General features: G+C 37.1%; 2 protein-coding genes across 2 annotated transcripts; both read left to right on the top strand.

Annotated features, from left to right (window-relative positions):
• The first annotated feature begins 78 nt into the window (after positions 1-78).
• On the top strand, positions 79-11,538 carry LOC127945130 (interleukin-17 receptor D-like). Its single transcript, XM_052541723.1, has 12 exons — positions 79-494; positions 1,367-1,451; positions 3,392-3,550; positions 5,975-6,093; positions 6,295-6,418; positions 6,568-6,606; positions 6,698-6,843; positions 6,975-7,049; positions 7,631-7,697; positions 7,910-8,059; positions 8,188-8,360; positions 10,146-11,538. The coding sequence occupies exons 1-12, from the start codon at positions 378-380 to the stop codon at positions 10,659-10,661; spliced, it is 1,770 nt and encodes a 589-aa protein (XP_052397683.1). The 5' UTR covers positions 79-377; the 3' UTR covers positions 10,662-11,538.
• A 1,720-nt stretch (positions 11,539-13,258) lies between these two features.
• Positions 13,259-22,655, top strand: LOC127945133 (serine--tRNA ligase, cytoplasmic). The gene is made up of 11 exons (XM_052541726.1): positions 13,259-13,466; positions 16,944-17,014; positions 17,121-17,201; positions 17,521-17,679; positions 17,814-17,957; positions 19,574-19,729; positions 19,902-20,123; positions 20,317-20,446; positions 20,581-20,738; positions 20,837-20,966; positions 21,942-22,655. The coding sequence occupies exons 1-11, from the start codon at positions 13,331-13,333 to the stop codon at positions 22,100-22,102; spliced, it is 1,548 nt and encodes a 515-aa protein (XP_052397686.1). The 5' UTR covers positions 13,259-13,330; the 3' UTR covers positions 22,103-22,655.
• The last annotated feature ends 730 nt before the right edge of the window (positions 22,656-23,385 follow it).

The raw sequence follows: 23,385 nt of genomic DNA, 5'->3' as shown, positions 1-23,385 counted from the left end.
TTTGGCCGTTGGCTTGTTAGTTCTGCAGGAATATGTGGTGGTGTGAGGTTATTAAGGTCATTATTCCATTTGCACTGTTGAGTGCAAAGCCAAAAACAACTTCAAAACAGACAGGATAGCAGGTTAAGCATACCTGGTGGCACAGCAGATGTATTTTGACAGCGTCTTCAGCTCTAATATTTCCCCCCAGGCCACCACACCCTCAGTTGCTGTTGTTTTTATTCCCAACCCTTTGCCTACCTCCTCCCATTCCACTTTTACTCAACTGATCTTTAGCTCTTCACGAGACCTAAGACGGCTTATCTGCTTCGAGGACGTAGCTGTGCTGGGGATTGAAGACAGTTTTCAGGGTTCTTCAGACACCTGAAGGGAGCGGGATGCGGCCACCCATGCTTATCCTTCATCTGCTTCTGTTGGTCAGCTTGTCCCTCTGTGCCCATGGTGAACAAATGTCTTGCAGACCTCAGAACTGCACGCTTGAATGCATCCGTCGGGTAAGACTTCATATTTTGACTTGCAGATTAGTGTGTTAAAATTTAAGTAATCAGTTGTGCTTTTTTTTTTTTATCCATTTTGCAAAGCATTAATGTTAGTTTTTCGAGGCAATATAACCAAATGCAAAATACATATTGTAGTACACACACTAAATGTCATGATTAAACATGACCAAGAAAAAAAATATATCAAAAAGTTGGGGCTCAAAATTCCCCAATGAGAATCCGATGAATATGTGGATGTGAAAATGAAATAATTTAAACCTGGAAATGAAGTTTTAGAAATATTGTCATACACATAATTTTTTTAAAATTGTCATCTATGTATTATTTATATATTTTTATATTTTATTTTAGCATAATAATAAAAGTTTAATGCACCTTTATGTGTTTTTCATACATTAGAATACCAGAATAAGTATGCAATTTCATTTTTTCTATAATATATCTATTACACTGAATGACGATGGGACATTTTATTTTCACAAAAGTTACTTAAAACATTAAAGTAGACACTTGCCTGTAATATGCGTATAAAATCTCTTTTGTAAATGTAATTTTGTATATTTGATTCGGACCCCAAAATGTAAAATGTAATACACTTTTTTCCTATTCACTGCGCAAGCTTCACTTTTACTCCTAACAGTTGTTCTCCCAGATTAAGAGCATTTTAAACTCATTTCATTTCTGCAGCTTTCTTTTTGCTCATTTGTTTCACTCTCATGCTCCCTGAAGATTTCTGAGACCATCTTCTGTATCTGGTTTTTCAGGTTTCTTCAGATCATGTGCATAAGTGTGCATTTTTTATACTATCAGCCTTGTTTAGTTTTATTATATATATATATATATTAAAGAGTACAATGTATTTTCAGGGAGATCCCAGATGTGAATACTGCAGAATCTCAGCAGACGATGTACAGATATCTCCCAGCATTCCGTCCTCCAGCCCTTTTGGAAGTAAGTCATTATTTTGTCCCGTTATTAGCACTCCTAGACCTAATGAAACAACAAAATCCAGCTCTGGAACTCATGTAAGTCATTTGATTGCTGAGCAAGCGTGATAGACATTTACTTAAAACAACCTATGTACAATGTTGTAGATAAACCATCAATGAGGTGAGCTTTGTTTTACAGCTTTACATTGAATTTGATTCAATTGTTGTCTTTTTAGCTTTATTTTTAAGATTTAAGACAAGAAGTAAATGATTGTTGAAGTCTTGCTGGTGTGTGTGTGTGTGTGTTTAATTGATGCATGTTGTGCCTAGAAGACTTACATCCACTGCTTCACTAAATTAAAACATTTGGAGAAAGGTGTTTACATTTTCTTTTACAGCAATCAGTGCTGACACATACCAAAATGATGATTTGTATTTGTACAGCTATTTAGAATTGTTTGCACATGTTGTGTAAGAATTAATTAAGCAGTCTTCTACAGGTTGCGTGATGTAGGAACATTACTCTCTCTGTTAGATTTGTATCTCCAGTTGTTGCGATAATTTCACTAAACAAAACACGTTGGTTTGCGGTTTAATCAGGTGCAGCATTTCTGGGAATCATTTTTATATTTGGATTTACTTGAGCCAAGATATATCTGTATACATATGTATGATTGTTCTTTCCAGATGCTTTCCAAGACGAGCTCATTATGATACTCTGTCTGATGTTTCGGGTGTTTTTAACTGCGACAACATCTCCAAGAATTCTACTGTTCAACAATGTACCTAATCGTTAATCTATATAAGGTGTACTAACTTTAAATGCTTTCTTCAGAATACATGACTGTGAAATTGTTGTTGTATTTGTGTTATAGACAGTGTTGGGGAAAGTTACTTAAATAATGCATTACAATATTGCTTTACTCCCTAAAAAATTAACTAACTGCATTAGTTACTTTTTATGGAAAGTACTTATAACTTTTATTTAACTTTTTCTCACCTGGGCTGGGCTTGCTTGTTTGTTTTTATAAAATAAAAGATTATATTTTTGGCAAATGTGAAAAAGCCCCTACACAGCAAAAGTGAAATGAATAAGCTCGAGGCTGATGATAATGTCAATTGACAAACAACTCAAACAAACCTTTTAGCTGTGCTTAATTCATTTTGAGGAATACAAAATGTGTTTATGTGCAACTGAGTTAAGTAAATGCATGTTCAGGTCTTAGAATCCAACTCACACACAACATTAATATAAGCTCCTCCTTTAATATTTTCACATAAATAAATAAATAATGGTTCTGACCTGCAAAGTATATTTTCTGTATTAAAATTGCATTATATCCTATGGAAATGTAAATATATGTATACAATTTGTTTATCTGTAAACTGATTCTTATGTATCCTCTCTTCTTTTTTTATTTTCTTTTTTCTTGTTCCTTCTTTTTGAGGCATGTGAAATGTTTTTGTTATATAGTGGGATAAGGCACTGTACATGCTACTTGTGGACAAAAAAGCATAAAAACTTTCGAATAAGCCAAAAAAAAAAAAACCTCTGCGCTTACTCCTGATTTCTCTCAACATGGGGACAGGGGGAGAGCTGTCAGTTAATTAATGGGAAAAGAAAGTAACTGGCCTTACTTCTTTGAAAAAGTTACTCAGATTTTTTCTTATAAATTATTTTTTTTTAAAAACGGATTACGTAACTTTCATTACTTGTAATGTGTTACACCAAACACTGGTTATAGATATAACAATTCTACAATATTGCCAGTAATGTTGTTTAGTAAAAAAAAAAAAAAACGTTAATTTACTTTTATGTATTTATGGTAATTTACGGTAAAGTTTTTTTTTTTCAATCTATACAAAGGTACAAGAAATTTCACTAGGTGTAAAATGAACAGTCCATTAAGACAACAGCAGCACATTTAGTATTACTGTGTAGTAACTCCTCTCATTGGCCAGGTTGTGTGCCTTGGCCTTGTCACTCTTTTCTAGGTGAGGAAACCCCAGAGGTCTGCAAGCATTATGTACATGCACCACGCAATATTCAGATTGAGTTTGAAGCCAATGAAGAACCAACATATGATGCTATTACTGTGTCATGGAACCCAAGCCTATACGGTAATGTAGATACAACACATCCATCCATCCATTCATCTATCTTTCTGTCTAGATATATTAGTAGTAGTAGTAGTAGTAGTAGTGTCTGATTGTAGTAATTGGCATGGAGAGGCTGGATAAAAAGCCACTGGGAAATGGAAAAAAAGAGAGAAAGCCTGGACTGAGATCTTGTGCATGGATGTGGAGAATAAGAGCTGTACAGTCAGTACTTGATCTGAAAAGGGTCTGTTTATGGAAACTTTGTTTTGTTCCTTCATTGTTAATAAAAATGCCAAATCAAAGTAACTCAACACTTTGTTCCTCCTCCTACACTCTGGAACACCTTAAAAAACTCTGGAAGGAAGAAGAAATGCTGCCGCAGTCATGCAGTCCCTGTAAGGTTTGCCATTTGCGGAGGTCATCCATTTTCTCTAGGGACTCAAGAACACCATCCTGCACTACTACTAAAAAAAAAGCAGACGCTTTTATCCAAAGCGACTTACAGTGCATTCAGGCTATAAATTTGTACATATCATGTGTTCCCGGGGAATCGAACTCCCAACCTTGTGCTTGATAGCGAAATGCTCTATACCAATTCAGCTACAGGAACACTAGTAGACACAAGGGATGATCAGGAACCTCAATTGCAAGCAATTGGGCAGGCACAGCGGGAGGTCCGCAGACAGTTCCAGAGCTGGATGGACTGGGAGGTTTGGGCTGGGGGGTCTCCCATCTGCCCCACCCCCTGCCCACTCATGTGCCTTTAAACAAGATGGGTCCTCAGAATGATTAAGAGGCATTTATCGACATCTTTGAGAGGACCACTGAGGCATGGGGGTGGCTCCAGTCCAATTGGCAAGTGTGCCTCATCCTGCTACTTTCGAAAGAGGCAAAGATGGCTGCATAACAGCTGCCAGTCCAGAACCTCCTGGTTCGGTTGGCCGGCCTTAGCCCTGTGCAGCAGCACCAGCACTAGAGCTTCAGAACGTTAGACCTGGGGGACAGTGACTAGTCTTTGTGATGGCTCAGCAGCTCCAGGACATCTGCTGGAAGTGTATGTTGGCTGGGGGTAGCATTGTTGTGCAAATCATCGACCGAGCGGTGCTGGAACAGTTAATTGTGCAACTGCCAAAGAAAACCATGCAGTGGGTCCATTTCAATCACCCAGTGATGCTGGACCTAGCCATTCAACTGGCAGAGGACCAGATAGTGGCGTCCCCCAGAGGTTGGCGAGTCACTATCAACGGTCTCTCTCTCTCTCCACTCCCTTTTGGTTTCCCCAGCTCCCTGTTCCTCTAGACCGGTCCCTTCCCTTAGTTCCAGTGGAAATCTCCCTCCTTGAGCCCAACCCCCAATGGAGGTATGGTCTGGCTCCTGAACCTACAGCTGGCCTGAGAGCCCCACCCAGGGGCTAGGTAGGGGGCCAGGCCGAACGAGTCAATTCCTTGACCCTCTTCCTGCCACAAGGGTGGTCTGGGTCAGCCTGTTGGCATTGTGGGGATCCAGGACACTATGTTGATCGGTGTCTGGTGATGGAGATGGGGACATTGATCTGGGCTCCAGACACACCGTAGGCTGCCCCTGATCAAGCTGGGTTGTACCAAATATTATCAAGGGGGGTACTTATCAGGCTTCGAAGGATTCAGGATGTAACCAAGCCTTGATTCATCAAACCCTTATTCAGCCCGAGCCATTGAGTAAGAGCTGAGTGGTTCAGGTGCGTTGTGGGCATTGGGGTGTGGTGAAGTATCCCTTAATGTCATTTGCTATTCAATTTCAGGACAAAAGCATAGTGTGGCGGATGGAGTTAGCCCGCACCTCAGACATCAACTAATTTTGGAGACAAATTGTCCAGCTTTTAGTCATTTATTAGGTTATTTACTGTATGTGCGGATGTCTCTTGGAAAAATGGAGAACGGAGAAGAAGAGCAGTCACACAGTTAGGAGAAGGTGAACCAGGACCAATGACCTGAGCCAGAGGAACAGAGCGCTGTCAAGAAGCTAATCCTCACAGTGCGGGATGATTTTCTCCTAGAACAGTCCCAGGCTGAAATGTTGAAAAATGCATTTGAACAGGTCTGTTCTGTCGATGGGCAGCTTCTACATCTGGCTCAGCCACTGTCCTTAATTTTCTTTTTTAAAAGATAGGTTGTATCGAGTGACCTAAGACGCTCAGGCAAAGCAAGAAACTCTTGCTTCCAGATGTTTCTGGAAACGCACAGTTTTGTTCCTTTGGAGTTAATAAAAACTCAAAAAGTCTAAGCAAGCCAACCCTGTTTTCTTCCTTCCAGACTCTGAACCTCCTCACAGTTCAATCTGTATCTGCCATGTAATAGCGGATAAATCTAATATGGCAATCAATTTAATTCCAAACAACTATCCTTCTGTCCATCTGTCTATCATTCTGTCTATATCTCGATCTAAGTATTTGACTGATTTACACAGGTATTGCATTCTTACGTGGATTTCAAGTGACCCTTCAGGCTCTTGGTGGGTCTCAGGTCTTATGTCAGCTCTTTCTTCTGGGTACCAATCTATCGCTCACTCCTGCACATGCCCAGAGGGTATGTTAAATAATGTTTATTATTTAATAAAAACTGTACAATAATTGTTCCAAAATTAATCCTTCTAAATTAACACATTAAATCGACAGACAGCCCCACATTCTACATCTTTTATATGTTGAGCTATTTGAACCCTGTTTTTTCTTTATGGCTTTCTATTGCATGTGCCTAATGTTCAATTCATTTAACATATTTCCACAGGTGTATCACTCAGATCCCTTCACACATCTGTCTTTGGATAGCGAGTACGTCGTGACTGTCATGGCACTGCCCGTCCCTGAGCAGTGGGACCAGTTCTATCAGAGGAAACTGTTTTTCACACGCAGTAAGAGTTTCTCTGGTTAAAAAACAAAGAAACAAACCCTGTAATTAGTTTTATAGGTATAAGCAGTGTTGACAACCTGCCACCGCACATTTAGGAAATCAGTTGTCAACTTTTAATAAACCTGTCAAGCACTTCTTATGTGTTTTCAGCATGCCCTGAAAAAAATGGTCTTGAAGAGTGTAAGAAAGGTGAGTGTCGTAGTTATCACTTGCATTCTGTTGTTCATGGCACATAGGCATAAGATGTGTGCATTCATGTATATTTTGTCAATCATTCTAGACTGGTATCCCAGATACGTTGAAGTCCACCAGGAGAACCGGGATGTTTACGTGACCTTTAACCTTGCACCTGAGAACTTCAAAGTCCATCAGTATTTTTCATCATGTTTTGGAGGTGGCCTACGAAATTACACAAGCATTAAACCAGTGAGGTTTTTTTTTATAACAATGAATAGATTTGTACAATATTTGTAACGAAGTGTAAAATGAATAAATAATTGAAATAAAAATAAATTCTTATCTGTTAAATCAGAATATGATTGTTGATGTCCTCCTAGGATTTCAGTGTCAATAAGACACATCACACCTACCGATTGCAGAATCTCCAAGCAGATACAAACTACACCTGTGAGGTGAGTCTTCATTTTAAAAGTGAAAGTGACATACAGCCAAGTATGGTGACCCATACTCAGAATTTGTGCTCTGCTTTAACCCATTCCAAAGTGCACACACACACTCGGAGCAGTGCGCAGCCATTTATGCTGCGGCGCCCGGGAAGCAGTTGGGGGTTCAGTGCCTTGCTCAAGGGCACCTAAGTCATGGCATTGAGGGTGGAGAGAGAGATTGTTGTACATTCACTCCCCCCACCTACAATTCCTGCCACCCTGAGACTCAAACTTGCAACCTTTGGATTACAAGTCCAAATCTCTAACCATTAGGCCACGACTTCCCCAGTTTAAATGGGTGTGTGTTGCTTTGGTGTACTCTATTATTAAATCAAAAGTTATGTAATTTTATCTCTCATTCTGTCACAACCATTCAGACATAAAACGCTGTGCCAATAGTCTTCTGCAAATAAGTAGCTGTGCATTTCTTGCTGTCATTTTCTAAATGTATAACTTCCAGCTGTTTTTTTTTTCTTTTCTTTTTTTTACAACAGCAGTTTATGATCTTATTACATGTTGAGTAGTTTTTGTCCTTTTCCTCCCTCCAGATTGCTGCTGATGTTGTGGATGCAGTCAGGAAAACATTCATTGTTGTAATAAAACATAGTTCTGAAGGTATTTTGAACCGTCACATTTAGTGTAAACCAATAAAGACATGTTCAGTGACAAGGAGGGAAAATGTCTTACACTGCTTTCAACAAGTGCAGTACCTACATGTGGAGCAACATGCCAGGCAGCTTTTAAATCGACAACACCCACTGAAACTGTTACTTCAATGAAAAACCCAGTGTCGTAATCGGTTTGGTAATTTTCTTTCTCACGATCAGAACCGCCGACTTCACACTTCACAGAGAGCTCTTCACTAATGGTGCTCTTGTCTGTGGGAATCCTGCTTACTGCTACCGCAGTGCTCACCTTCATCGTTGTCTATAAGAACCGACTCAAAAAGAAAACAGTTCAGACCAAAATGAGACCAGGTTTGAATTTTCTAATGGTATTTCTTTGACAAATTGGTCATCAACAAAACTGGGACATTGTTTTCTACTAAAATGTCCATGTTGTTTTGTATTAATGGGGAATTGGGTTGTTTTTTCCTGTTTGTCAGAGATCATTGAACATTACTATGACAAAAAACTGGATGAAGGACAGTGTGTTTTGCTGGACAGAACCGCCCGCCCCCCTCGCCTCCTGATTTGCTACTCAAGTAATGATGGTCCTGCCCACGTCAAAGTCGTGCTGCAACTAGCTGTGTTTTTGCAGAAGCACATGGCTACCCAAGTAAGTGTATTAAGATTAAATCATACAAAAGACACTGATATTTATTATATGGTCATGAAACCCTAAATTACATTTGTTTGAGATTACTAGACATTTTATGTATTAATAGATATGTATCTGCTGCACATTGTAGAAGTTACGTCATGGATTATTTTGAATATTTAAGGATTTATATATTTTTTTTTGCTATTTAGTATTTTTTTTTATTATTATAGTATTTAGGCTCCTGCATACGTGTGACCCTACAGAGGTTAAGCAGTTTGGAGATGGATGGATTAATAAATATTGTAGTCTTGTTCCTTAATTGTTGTTGTTTTGTTTTGTATAAAAAATGTAATCTAATTAATAGCTTTTATATATATATATATATATATATATATATATATATATATATATATATATATATATATATATATATATATATTTCCTGTTTTAATTTTCATTACTAAGCTATATTAATTAGCTTTATTCATTTATTTATTTTTAATAAGTTTTGATTTAATTTTATTTTAGTTAAAATGTAAGATTTCCCTTGTTATTTATGAGAGGGATACACTATACTACTCTTCGATAGTCTTTTTTTTTTGTCCATAAAAATTTAAAATGAAAAAAATAATTTGAAAGATATAAATAAATAAAATTGACACATTTAAAAATGTAATTATTAGAATTCATTAAAAAATAATGTCTATACAAGGTTATTTTGCCTCCATTTCTTAAAGGGGTCATATGATGCAATTTAAAATTTTCCTTTCTCTTTGGAGTGTTACAAGCTCTTGGTGAATAAAGAAGATCTGTAAAGTTTCAACGACTTAAGTCTCAAATCCAAAAAGATATTCTTTATAAAAGTTAACTCACTTGTCCACGCCCCCTGAAACGGCTCGTTCTAACACGCCCCCACATGTCTACGTCACTATGTGGGAATATTTGCATAACGCCGCCAAGATGTTCACGCAAATAAATAAGGCGTACCTTTTATTCTCGTTGTAGTATTGTTTTTGCTGCTGCAACCATGTCATATTGACGCTGTGTGTTTCACTGTGAAAGTGAAACTACTTTGTTTGGCCTTCCAAAAGAGGACGATATCTGCTTCGTCATGTCTGGAGCTGATCCGTGCTGATCGCTGAGGAAATACATCAACATTACACTTTGGATCACCAAATCGGCTTTCCCCGTGGACGAAGCAGCGTCCAGCCTGGGGTCGTACCATGTGGTTGCCACAAGCCCAAGGTACACTCCTTTGCAGAATCCGCCTGCTGCATCGTTCTCAAGACGCCCGCCTCTGCACACTCAAGCTGGCCGTGGCTTACTCTAGGCATCCGGCCTTTGCTCACTCAAGGCCGCGGTGTGTGATGCTGTTTCTTTGAGAAAGCAAAACTACAAAAGAAAACATGCCTAGAAATCATGTTTATATCACGTTTATAATGGGTTTTATGTGTTTGTCTCGTCGCACCGGCTGGACAAGGCTTCACAATATGTTAAGAGGCGAAACATTTCCGTAACACGCTTGAGGCATTCAGGCAATCACAACATGCTGGATAGCTGGCCAATCACAGCACACCTCGCTTTTCAGAGAGATGAGCCTTGTTATAATCGATGCGTTTCAGAAGGCGGGGCATAGAGGAGAATCAATAATGTACAGTATGTGGAACATAATGTGTATTTTTAATCTTAAACCTCATAAACATATTTCATTTCACTAAATACACAAAATAATGTTCTTTTTAGCGGCATCATATGACCCCTTTAATTAAATTTATTGTTAATACTTCTTTTTCTGTTCAGGTGCATTTGGACTTGTGGGAGGTCTTGAGTATTATGGAGGAGGGCAGTATGGGATGGCACTGCAGGAGACTGAATAAGTGTGACTTTGTGTTGGTCATCTGCTCACAAGGTCTACTTCAGAACCAGTCTGAGGATGAGGAACCATTAGAGAACACTGCTTTGGCTATCGTTTCCATGATCGGAGAGGAGCTGTGCCAAGCCAAAGCATTGGGTCGAGACCTCTCCAAATACATGGTGGCCACTTTTGAGTACTCGCAAGAGTCTGATATCCCAGCAGCACTACGTCTCGCTTCAAGGTACACCTTGACTAAAGACCTACCCTTGCTCTTCTCCCATCTTCACGGAGTGGCTTTGCAGAAGCCCGGAGTTTACCTACAGGTGGAGAACATTTCAGAAAGTGGTTATTGTAAACTCCCAGCTGGGGCAGCACTACAGCTAGCCATCCAGGAGGCCACGGCACGGTTCTCAGAGGAGCCTACTGATGAGGAACATGTAGGAATTCCAATCATTTCATAAGGACTTCAAAAACTTTATCAATTAATGGACTCATGCCATTCTGACAAAACAAAGGGAAGTGTGCTATTTGGAAACAGTCCTTTAGGTAGGTTGATTTTTACCGACGGATTCCATCAGGACTTCCATAGCTGCTATTAGTTATCTAACTTTCCTGATTTACATCTTTACAATTTCCTGATTTTTGAATGCCAGACTATAAAAAGCACCATCTAATTTTAACTCAATTGCATCTTGAGCCACTTTAAATTGTTGTGTAAAATATATAAGAGGGATCCTGAAGTATATTGAGGTGACTGAATGCTGTGAATGATTTCTTCATATAAATGTGTATTTGACTTGCCGTTTTTTTTTTTTTTTGGTCCTGTTGCTTAAGTTCATGCATGTTAAACACCATGTTACAGTGAATATTCTTAGTAATTGCGTGCACTTCCACTGCAAATGGAAAAAGAGGACACTCTCGGACAATTTTGCTGTGAATGACTTTAAAATTTTAAGTTTGCTGACCTAAAATTACATTTTTAATTACCTTTATTATGTATTGTATAGTGCCAGTTTCTCACAATTGTATTGCTTTGCAACAATCTGTCTTTGTATAACATGAAGGTATATAACTACATTTTATTGTAACAAAATATATTGTGACATCAGTGCATGGTCTTACACTATAATAATTCAAGGCTCTTTGTATTTGTGTAATGCGTAACCATTTTATTTTTATAATGCAAGGAAATTCAGACACAATTAAAAACACACCCATGTTTGCAGTGTATTAACACATCTCTGTATAAGCTAATGATTTAATAGTTACATAAAATGTTTAGGAAACTGTATGAATGCATGATGTTTTAAAAATAAACTTTCATTGCTTTTGTAAATATCTAGGGCTATTTTGTCCGACTGATACATGATGTTTTTGAATTGGTGTACAATCTGAAACAGCTGGCTCTTCACACAAAATACCTCCTATTAGAAAGCCTTGAGTTATGAATATGAAATGTATCAACACAACATTAAGTTTATGACATAATTTTTTTTTTTTTGCATTTGATCAATGGCAAATAATTGTCTTTCCAGAATACAGTAAAACAATTGTAAATTCCATTGCCACTAAATCTTGTTATATCTTGCTAAAGCAGTTGGAAACTTGGCAAAATCAACAAGAATGAGTTCAAGTTTAGCGTAACACACACACAAAAACCGATGCAGGTGTTTTTTTTGTATTTTAAACGTTCACCCTTATTCAATTGTGGACTACTACTTTAGAATGAAATCTTTCACTTTGGGCTACACTTTCTTCTAGCATGTTTTCCATTGAACTATTTCAGTAAATAGTCACACAGGAGCATAATAACACTTTGGAGCAATAACCTGATTTTTTAAACAAGAATATGCTAAGCTTAACTGCAGAGTTGGATGAAAATAAATTAGTAAAAAATTACCTTTTTATTGATTTTATGTTTAGATATTATTCACACATTAGCAATAAATAATTAATAATTTAATGATTTCATCATTTAAATGTTGCTTTCTAAAATAGCTTACCACTTGTATTCAGAAGGTCTCTTAGGTTTGTGGACATTCACACAAATTGAGAGGCCACACACCATTTGATCGGGTTTACAAACATTTACATTTTAAGAAGTAATTTCTCAACATTTAAACATTCCATCAGCTATTGATGAAAACATTCATTTTTATTTATTTATTTATTTTATTATCACTCAGTGGGTTATTACTACAGTATGCGTCTGTAAGGCAGTTGTCTTTCAGACACATTAAAATGTATAAATCATGTTATTTCTTACTGTTATTCCAAGACACTTTGTCAGCTTAACCTCTTTCTCCTCGTATATTTACTTGAGTTTTTAAATTAATAATTAACATATTTAAAACATTTGCACATGCAAATAAACAAATAAAATATTTATTTTTTAAAAGTAAGTGTATTATTTTGATTGTTATTATATAAAAATATTTATTTAAATCTCACATTTTAATTAATTATTAGCTTTTTATTACATCCACAAACTTGGCAAAGTGTAATGTTTAATGCTCTTCATGTTGTAAATAACAATGAATGGAACGTTTTCTTTTTCATGTATTTTTATATCAATAATGTTGCCCTAAATACATCAGCGTGATAAGTTACGTCAAAAGTCATCTAAAAGTAAATAAAATGTGTGATGTGTGATTAGTAATTTACCCAGCACTGCTTTATAGAGCATTTGGTCATTTAAATGCCAAATTAAATATTTATGTAGGCTAGCTGCTAGACCAATCTAATCCTTTTGGCCTGTATCGGCCATAACTTGTCAACTTTACCTGATAAAATAATTATAGTCACATAGAATGAAATTAATATCATGCAGTTAAAGGCAGTAAATAGATGAAGTCCCAGTAGCGGTCAAATTGATGAATGCTGCCACTATGGTGAAAGCTTGGCTCATGAATATTAATTAATTTACGCCTGCTCCGGCAAAGCAACGTCGGTTTAAAAATAGTAATATTCATTAGCTCAGCCTTCGCCGTAGTATAATTCTGAACTTCGCCACTGCAGTCTGATGAATATTCATGAGTAGTTGCTCTCTAGCCCCTCCCCTTCATATCCCTCCACACACTTTCGTTCCTTCCATCATCCGCACTGACTGTACACCTCGTCCACAGGCATCATGGTGCTTGATTTAGACCTGTTTCGCACCGACAAAGGCGGCGATCCAGAAATCGTGAGGGAAACGCAGAGGAAACGGTTCAAAGATGTGTCTCTGGTGGATAAACTGGTCGAGGCGGACACAGAATGGAGGAAATGTGAGTTGCATTAGGCTAACGCTACAGCTATTGAAACGCATGGCAGCCTGTGAATGAGAACAGATTGTGACACGTATAACAGATCTTTAAACATTAAAACTTTACAAAGAGAAACACGGACTAATTACACCACAGCACACGATGAAGTTCATATTAAATGTGTATAAATGTTAAGAAACCGCGATACGTGTGTAACGTTAGTGGAGTAACTTAACGTTAGCATGTAGCATTTACACAAATAGTTAACACAGCTTTCATAGTGTGCTTTACCTCTTTTACTTCATTTAATAAAACTAGTATGTACTACTGAGCCTAATATGTTCATATCATATGTTATTCGGAGAGTTATGTGTTTGTATTGATTAAATGTGTCGCAGCAGCATCACCCGGTCCGGCAGGATCTGATGCAATCTCTCTGGCAGTGAACCGGGAGGAGCTGCTGACTGTCAGTGCTGTCGAGTGACTGTCAGTGTTTTACCTTGTTCTTGACTTTGCCACTAAAGTGAAAGTATTAATTAAGGAATGACAGGCTGCCATTTTCATTCAGTACTCATTTAAATTAATCTAAAAGTCTCACTAATAAGAGATTTGAGCTTGGTATGCTTTATCACAGGCAAAGGCTCACATAGAAGCTAGTTGTGTGTTCTTTAGATGGTTGTCATGCTTTTGTGTGATTCTTGTGAAAGCTGGCAATAACGTGTACAGGACAAAATCAAAACATATATTTTTTTTTGAAGAAATTAAATGAATCCTTTAAATTTTTTATGACAATTAAGCACCCAATTAGGGCTGCAACTAACGATTATTTTGATAATCGATTAATCTGTCGATTATTTTTACGATTAATCGATTAATCGGTTTATGTACTTATATTTTAGTTTTTTCCATTTTTTCCCCAAGTAAATTATTAATAAAGGGTCTTTATCATTCAGCATAGATTTTTAAGAGATTTTAACCATTTTGCATTGTCATATCCTCATCAAAAATATACCTGGAGTTGTTTTATGTTAGTAATCCTTTGTCGAACTCTTCTGCAATCAAAACACTGACCCATACTCTATCAAAATTCACAAGGAGATTTCAAATATTGTTTTCACCATGGCAGTCCTTAGAGCTCCTAAAGTAGTTTAACATCCCAAACAAAGCTTAAGGAATCTTTGAGAACATATGTTCACGAAGTATAAGGATAAAACAGAATAAAATTGCAGTGCATTGTATTTTATTATTTACTGGGAAAAAGCTTTATAGCTTATGCTGTGAAATTGTAAACAATCCTTCGAAAAAAAGTGCCAATGGCATGAAACCTGAATGGAACTCACAATTTAAAGTAAAATCCATCAGAAGGTTGTCCAGAAGAAAAAAAAAAATGGGACACACACAAAAAACCTGCTGTGTGAAAAAGAGCAGTGAAAAGAAGTGCATTTTACCTCTCTCATTCAGTCATAATTAGGCTGCAAGTCTGAATTATGAACTGGTAAACGACAAACTGATCACATAACATTTTGTAAAGCTTTAAATGTTAACTGTTAAAAAGCAATGTTATCAGCTTTTACGACTAAACATTTGCAAACAACCTTGTACTGGAGAATCTGCACAAATAAAATTCTTATGGGCCGTTCACATATCGCACCTAAAAACGCGTGGAAAACGCTAGTCGCGTCGCTTTCTCCTTCTTTCCAAAGCGCTCGGGCAGAAGCGCCCCTGAGGCGTCTGCCTTTGCTAAGCAACCATGACGTGCTCTCTCCATGACGTGCCCTCTCCATGAAGACCCGGAAATTTCAGCAAAGGATAAATGGATGCGGTGTGGACGCGCCTGGAAAAACGGGCGCATCGCACCGCGTGCGTGTCGCGAACGCGTCGCTTCCATTATGAGAGTGCATACTGCGCGCCTACATAGGAAATAACGAACTTGAGCACGCAAAAGACACGATATGTGAACGGCCCCTTAAACAGTTCAGTAGTGCAGAGTTTACAGGTTACTCTTCATTTTAAAGGCTCAAAGTAAAGTACTCCCACTTCCCGCTGAATGCTGCAGAGACGCTGTTCGGGAAGCACGTGACATAAAACGAGGCCAGCTATTGGCTATTCGCTACTTCACCTGCTGTACTGGCTGAGTAAAACCTCCGGTGGCTCATTACTGCCACACTTTGGTCACCGCAGATTTGAAATATGCACGAAATGAGCCGCTTATGGCAAATAAAATTTATTTAGCGACGAATCGATTACTAAATTAGTTGACAACTATTTTAATAATCGATTTTAATCGATTAAATCGATTCGTTGTTTCAGCTCTACACCCAATCAATTCTAATTATTATAATATAGAGAAATAATAATTTTTTTAGTTGCAAAGCGTGTGTACATAATTGTCATCTTTGTTTTGTAATGGATTATGATTATATATATAATATTTTAAGAGTTTATTATATATTAGTTTTATTAATTTTTAAATTTTAACTTAAACTTATTTCTAATATTAATTTCAGTTAGTTGTGGAAAATTGCACTAGTATTGCATTATATCATTATACAGTTGTTATAAATATTAATAGTAATATCTAATCAAAGTAGCAATCCTCCCTCTTGCAATGACATCTCTTATCTGATGACCTTCCCCCATTTTTCTTCTATTTCAGGAAGCTCTTTTACTTAGATATATATCATGATAGGGAAGAAAAACTATTGCAACTTTCGTTTCGTGGTGACTTAAATTTTTTTATTTAATATTTATATATATATTTTTAAGGTTTATTTCAATTAATGTAAATTATGTTGTATTACAGTATATTATATTGTATTCCTTATTCTACTAGTGAAAATATGGTAATACAGTATATTGTAATGCATTGTAATTTAGGGCTGGGCCACACTGTACTGTATACATCAAGTTTGTATGATATATCAATATATTTTTGTTAACAATATGGTATGAGGCAATACCATTTATTTCAGTATACAGTGTGAATTGATACGAGGCGAGCACATAACATTCTTTAAAATACAAGTTACATTCAAATAAAGTTTAAAATAAAGTTACATTCACTGTATTTGTTTTCATAGCTTTTAATATGAACAATGTTGCACTGGACAAAATTGGGCAACATGTAAATAAATGTTTTAAAAGAAATACATCATTTAAAAAAAAAATACCATTATATACCGTATATCACAAGTACAACAACAAAAAAAAACTGGATATTTTTTTTTTGCACATATTGCCCAGCTCTAGTATGATTTTTATTAGTTGGTGTAATACTTAATGTTATGAGAAATACAACTACTGAAAAGTAGACAAAATTAAATTAATTTGGCATAATTCCACATTTACTCTCTAAAGCACATTTACTCATTTACCAACATTGTTCCTCTTCTCCAGACCATTTCCAAACTTAAGACAATATAATTACTCTTACCAGGCCTCTTGCCAGCATATCAGTGGCATGCACTGATGTTAAAAAATACTCTTGTTTGCCTTCAGGTCGCTTCACTGCGGATAATCTTAACAAGGCCAAGAATCTGTGCAGCAAAGCCATCGGGGAAAAAATGAAGGTATGTAATAATAGCTGTCAATCAGATGTTTGTTTTAATCTGTCATCATTGAGTAATTATAATATTCTGCTTGCCAGTTTTGTGATGATTTATTCTGTTTTTGCAGAAAAAAGAGCCAGTTGGTGATGATGACACTCTTCCAGAAGAGGCTCAGAATCTGGAAGCCCTCACAGGAGAAACTTTATCAGTGAGTCAAGCAATAGCGACACATTAAATTCACCAAAAGTGACAGCAAATACATTTATAATTCTCTGAAGGATCATGTTACACTGGAGACTGGATTAATGGCTGCTGCAAATTCCGTTTTGCCATAACAAGAATAAATTACACTTTAAATGGTTAGAATATTGCATAATATCACTACTTTTACTGTATATTTGATCAAATAAATGCAGCCTTGATGTGGATGAGAGGCGTCTTTTGAAAGCATCTTTTGAATTAAAGTGCTTTAAACTCATCATCCACATCCATCTGTGACCAGTATTTCTTCATCCTGTCCCTGTCAGCCCCTCACGGTGACTCAGATAAAGAAGGTGCGGTTACTGGTGGACGAGGCCGTGCAGAAAACAGACAGCGATAGGTTAAAGCTGGAGGCCGAGCGTTTTGAGTACCTGAGAGAGATCGGCAACCTCCTGCATCCCTCTGTGCCCATCAGCAATGATGAGGTGATTTACACAATACACTGCAAACACCAAGGAACGTTCATGGAATTAGAATAGAGCAAATGAACCATACTACAATGATGCTGTTTAACTTCTTCATCTGGAGACCATGATAAAGTGGTGATTCTCTTTCCCAGGATGCTGATAATAAGGTGGAACGCACCTGGGGCGACTGCACGGTGCAGAAGAAGTACTCTCATGTGGACCTGGTTGTCATGGTGGATGGATACGAAGGGGAAAAAGGAGCCATCGTGGCTGGAAGCAGAGGATACTTCCTCAAGGTTTGTTGCCCTATAACTGCACTGAACAATCTGGAGCCGTTTAGGGCTGTCACTTTTTATTCGATATCCGAATATGCATTCGAACATGAATGAATAAAATATCATTTTTTTTTTAAAATGCCATTTGTAGCGCATTTTTTACAGTCTATGATTAGACCGTTTTATTTGTATTTTATTCTTTGCCATCTTATCCAGTAGAGGGCACTCTAGACGTATTGTAGCGTAGGCCCATCAAGCGAATAAGAGCTAGTAGCACATCTGTGTTCGGAGCACACAGGAACATTTTAAATAAAAAGTTGATAGACTGGTGTTTCTTGCAAAAAATATTAAGAAATGAATTAGCCTAGGCTATATACCTTACTCCTGCTGCTGTTTAAGTTGTCACATTATTGTTTGTGCCTGTTCTGAATTTTTCTTTTACATTTTTTTTTAGCCTAATGTTTTGGGATATGTATAGTGGCACTTCATATAAGTTGATTTTCTAAGTTGATAACCTGCTGTTTCAAACATTAAGTAAAAAAAAAAAAAAAGTAATCCAGATAGTCCTGTTTATGACTCACTGTTAATAAATTTGTGATTGAATCTCTATTAGGCTACGTGCAGTGGTTCTCATCCCGCGGCCCGTCGCGAATTCAAATGCGGCCCACCATATGCTGAACACAATAAAAAAAGCTTTTAGGTTTTACAATTAATTTTATTTTTTACATAAAAAAAGTAGGCTACTAAAGAAATATAAGCAATAGCCTAATGTTTTTATCTGAAAACATTTTGTTTCTCATAAAATGTTTTCAGACAAGCGCGCACTTTGGCAGAATTCAATTCAAATAGTCATCAACAGCCATCAGTTCGGTAAAATTGAGCATCAGAAATGACACATTTGTTTTTAAGGGAGAAAAAAAGAAATGTGGAGAATGCCAGCGAATGAACACAAAAGAATAGTCGCAGTATCAATAGTGAAAGAGGATTTTTGGTTTTCCCCGCAACTCACTTGAAGAAGTTCAAGCAAATGGAAACACCACGCAGCAATCATCCTTAATTGAAGAAATGTGGCAAAGCATCTCTGGAGAGAACCTCATATTATTAAATTCGAAAGTGCTTTCCATATTTGGATCAACATGGGCTACATTTGTGAATGCACATTTTCTGCAATGTTGCGCATCAGGGTCATGCTCCCGTGCGCGTCTTATAGACTGCATCTTAAGCCTCTTATACTTTCCGCATCCGGGAGTCCGCTATGGACCGCTAGGTAGGCGTGACGTAAAAATCGCCATTGGTAAGTGTGTGCCGAGGCTCTGAGCAGAAGACCGCGGACAGGTGCGCGTGGTCCGTAGGCTTCAAAAGCACTCAATCCGTCAATAAAGAATATAAGGAATATATGGGGAGTAGAATATATGGGCAGTAGAATTATTTCTTAGATATTAGACGTAGATATACATTGCATGATATTCGATATCCGTTCGAATTAGATTTTTCTCAAAAGTGACAGCCCTAGAGCCAATTAGCTTTTTTCTAAATAATTAAAACACGCTCTGTTGTCAGTTCTTCTAAACAAACAAGCCAAAAATCCCTCAACACCAGTTTTGTAATTTCTTTGCTGATTTGTTTTATGATTTCAGGGGCCTTTAGTTTTTTTGGAACAGGCATTAATTAACTATGCCTTGCGGATCCTGTACAGCAAGAGCTACACCCTCCTGTACACACCCTTCTTCATGAGGAAAGAAGTCATGCAGGAGGTCGCTCAGCTCAGCCAGTTTGACGAGGAGCTCTACAAGGTTTCGCCTTCAACTGTTACTTTATAATACTTTACTAATACTGTTACTAATAATACTTTAATTATTTTTAACAAATATAAGCATATATATTTGATGTGAGGAGTATTTATCTGACCCTAAACAAAGTTGTGAACCTGCAAAGAATTACATTTCCTGGAATGCGTTTGTTCAGGTGATCGGGAAGGGAAGCGAGAAGTCTGAAGACAATACGGTAGATGAGAAATATTTGATTGCCACATCGGAGCAGCCAATCGCCGCCTTCCTCAGAGATGAGTGGCTGAAGCCAGAAGACCTTCCCATCCGCTATGCCGGCATGTCCACCTGCTTCAGACAGGAAGTGGGCTCTCACGGCAGAGACACACGTGGGATCTTCAGGGTCCATCAGTTTGAGAAGGTCCGAATTTCGCTAAAACCAGAATAATGGAAGAACAATTAAATATGTGCATTAAGATTACTTAATTTCATTATACGAAAAAGAGACCACTAGCCAAATCAGCATGTTTTGCAGAAAGTGAAATATCTGGTATACATGAGAAGAACAAAACTATATAATAGCAAAATCACAATCTCTCTCCATCGTTTTCCAGATTGAGCAATTTGTCTACGCCTCTCCATATGACGGCAAGTCCTGGGAGATGTTTGATGAGATGATTGGAACCGCTGAGGAGTTTTATCAGTCTTTAGGAATCCCCTACCGGATCGTCAACATTGTGTCAGGTTTGCTAAAATTACTCTTTATTTTAATTGATAGCGCCATTGGGCACCTGTTGTTGAAAATCAGTAATCCCAGAACAAAGCTTCAAATATATTATCCATTATACATTAAATACATTAATTGCTTTATTTCACAGGTGCTTTGAACCATGCTGCTAGTAAAAAGCTGGATTTAGAGGCTTGGTTCCCAGGCTCCCAGGCTTTTAGAGAGCTTGTGTCATGCTCAAACTGCACAGACTACCAGGCTCGTCGCTTGCGTATTCGCTACGGGCAGACCAAGAAAATGATGGACAAGGTACAGTTTTACTCCACAGTTCTGAGTTAGGATTCTGGGTAATCTGTATTTACTGTATCTAGCTGGTTTCATGGGTCTTTGTGTTTGTTCTCTTTAAGACTGAGTTTGTGCACATGCTAAATGCCACCATGTGTGCGACCACTCGTGTTATCTGTGCAATCCTGGAGAACTTTCAGACAGAGGAAGGCATCGTTATTCCAGAACCCCTCAAGGCATTCATGCCTCCAGGTGAGTATCACTGAATACTAACTGTGATTTTGGACAAATTTGGTTTAAGCTTGAACTAAATGCATGAAAAAGACTTGAGAGGTGCTAGTTGTTTGTTTTGGGATGGCGTAGCTTATTCGATAAGGTCCGACACTAATTCCTCTGAATGATTCCTAGGGCTGGTGCTGTATGTTTTTGATTTGCTATAAAGAAGTGATTCATAAGAATAATTTGTTCAGGAATCAGGCAACATTTGTTATGCTGTATGTTAGGGCTGCACAATTAATCAAATTTCTAATCGCGATTACAGTTACGGATGCCACAATTACGTAATCGCTCAAAGCGGCAATTAATCGTCCACTTATGTTATTCTGCGTGCTGCTTCTTTTTCTTCCTACATATTATCTTTAGGGTTTTTCCACTGTTTTAATTTTAGTTTTAGTATAACTATATAATTATTATACTTTTTCTTCATCATTTAAAGAAGAAACCAATCCGATGTATAATTGACATTTGAGGTTTAATACTATAGTAAAGCACTAAAAGTTTTTTTCAGTAAGTGTTTTCAGCCTATATATTTTCATATAAAAATATGGCATGCAGTTGCATCAAACAATGGTACAAACATTATTCAATGTTAATTGTGATAATCGCAATTATTAATCACAATTACAATTTCAAGGGAATTATTGAAATAATTATGATTTGTCATAATCATCCAGCCCTACTGTATGTGTTTGATTTTCGAAAAAAGATCTGACTCATAAGAATGATTAGTTTTGGTTGATTACTAGCTATACTTATTACAAAGTTCAGATTCGTAAGTCATTCTTTGGCTCAAATTATTAATTTTTTTTAGGAATCAGAATACACTGGTTTTCAAAAGATTTAGGTAGATGTTTAGGTCCTTTAGGTAGATGTTCATTGAATGTAGACTGTTTTCTCTGACAAGAAGCCGCCAGCTGAATATGTCAGTATTATGGTTTCTTTACTCAGGTTTGACAGAAATGATCAAGTTCGTGAAGCCAGCCCCTATCGACCAGGAGGCAACCAAGAAGCACAAGAAACAGCAGGAAGGAGGGAAGAAGAAGAAACAGCAGGGTGGTAATGCTGATCTAGAGAACAAGGTGGAGAACATGTCAGTCAATGACTCCTAGACCCCTTTCAGTCCCATCCAATCATTACAAGCCTTCTGTTTTGTGTACCCCATTCATAATCATTGTCCAATGAAACTGTCACACTGTCATATCCCTCCCTCAGTTTACCTCTCCTGGGACAGTCCTATGAAAATAAGAAAGAAGTACCTTTGTATTATAATTCTGCTGTTGAATTAAAGGGAACATGCATGGTTACATTCTGCATCAAGTGCCACATTAGAGGTGGGAATTTTAGGATATTCTGAATGGAAACCAGTTATGGATAACAGACAGACCTCTTTCAATATTCTCCCTTGAAGTTAATGATTGCGCTATAAATAAAGTGAAGGTCATTTTTGATTACTGTGCACTTACTAGACACATTGTCACAAAAGTTAAAACAGAAAAAATGCAGCTTCCTCTCATTCAGATCTGTCTTATCCTTCATAGAAACATTACTACTTCTGATTTGTCTGTAAAACAGGGAATGCTATTATATGTACAGTACTTGCTTAAGATGCTATGTGTGAGGAATATGATGGCATTTGAGAATAAATCAATACCTGAAGGAGAACATTGTCTGGTCTCTGAATTATATTTTGTGTCATGCATTTGTTCAATTCAAGTTTATTTGTATAGCGCTTTTTACAATACGAATCGTTTACAAAGCAACTTTACAGAAAATAATGTTTCTACAATATTTAGTAGTAGCTGACTGTCAGTTTGTGCACGTTTGACAGGATTGTTATTTGTTGAATGCTTTTAATATTAATTTATGGGTTGTTAAGTGGCTAATAATGATAGTAAAAGCTGCTCGCTTGTATTTGAAAGGACTTAAAAATCAGAAGCAATATAGGACTATATAAAGTTGCTACATAATGTTATTTGGTCGACATTGTATTACACCAAGAATCAAATTACGTCAGAAAAGACGTTTTTTTGTGGGTTGTGGCTCTAGTTGCTGTTTATGAGAGGTTCGTCCACAGTCACTTTGTACAAAATACTTGGTTGGAGGTAATAAAAAAAGAAGTTGCAAGAAACATTACTCCTACCTGGGCTTTTGGAAGTCATTTTAAATAACAACTGAAGCATAGCCTCAGTCATACAACACAATTGGATAGCTTTACACCTTTAGTTTTCAGTTTTTTTTTTTTTAAATTGATAGAGATAATAAACATTGCAGTTCGTAATTTAAAACACTACAAAAAAGCAAAACCTCGTGAAATACAAAGTACACCAAACCATTAAAATTAAATGAGCATTGATTAAATTACGGGCAATTGAAAAGTATGGCTTATTGACTG

This window comes from Carassius gibelio, chromosome A23 (genome assembly GCF_023724105.1).
Source record: "Carassius gibelio isolate Cgi1373 ecotype wild population from Czech Republic chromosome A23, carGib1.2-hapl.c, whole genome shotgun sequence".
Classification (NCBI taxonomy): domain Eukaryota; kingdom Metazoa; phylum Chordata; class Actinopteri; order Cypriniformes; family Cyprinidae; genus Carassius; species Carassius gibelio.
This window is presented reverse-complemented; position numbering and strand designations above follow the sequence as displayed.

Coding starts and splice junctions, on each gene's coding strand:
- LOC127945130 (XM_052541723.1), top strand. CDS start 378: ATGCGGCCACCCATGCTTATCCTTCATCTGCTTCTGTTGGTCAGCTTG. Junction 1,452..3,391: donor GTCCTCCAGCCCTTTTGGAA/GTAAGTCATTAT, acceptor CTCATTGGCCAG/GTTGTGTGCCTTGGCCTTGT. Junction 7,050..7,630: donor ATACAAACTACACCTGTGAG/GTGAGTCTTCAT, acceptor TCCTCCCTCCAG/ATTGCTGCTGATGTTGTGGA.
- LOC127945133 (XM_052541726.1), top strand. CDS start 13,331: ATGGTGCTTGATTTAGACCTGTTTCGCACCGACAAAGGCGGCGATCCA. Junction 13,467..16,943: donor GGACACAGAATGGAGGAAAT/GTGAGTTGCATT, acceptor GTTTGCCTTCAG/GTCGCTTCACTGCGGATAAT. Junction 20,447..20,580: donor GATCGTCAACATTGTGTCAG/GTTTGCTAAAAT, acceptor TTTATTTCACAG/GTGCTTTGAACCATGCTGCT.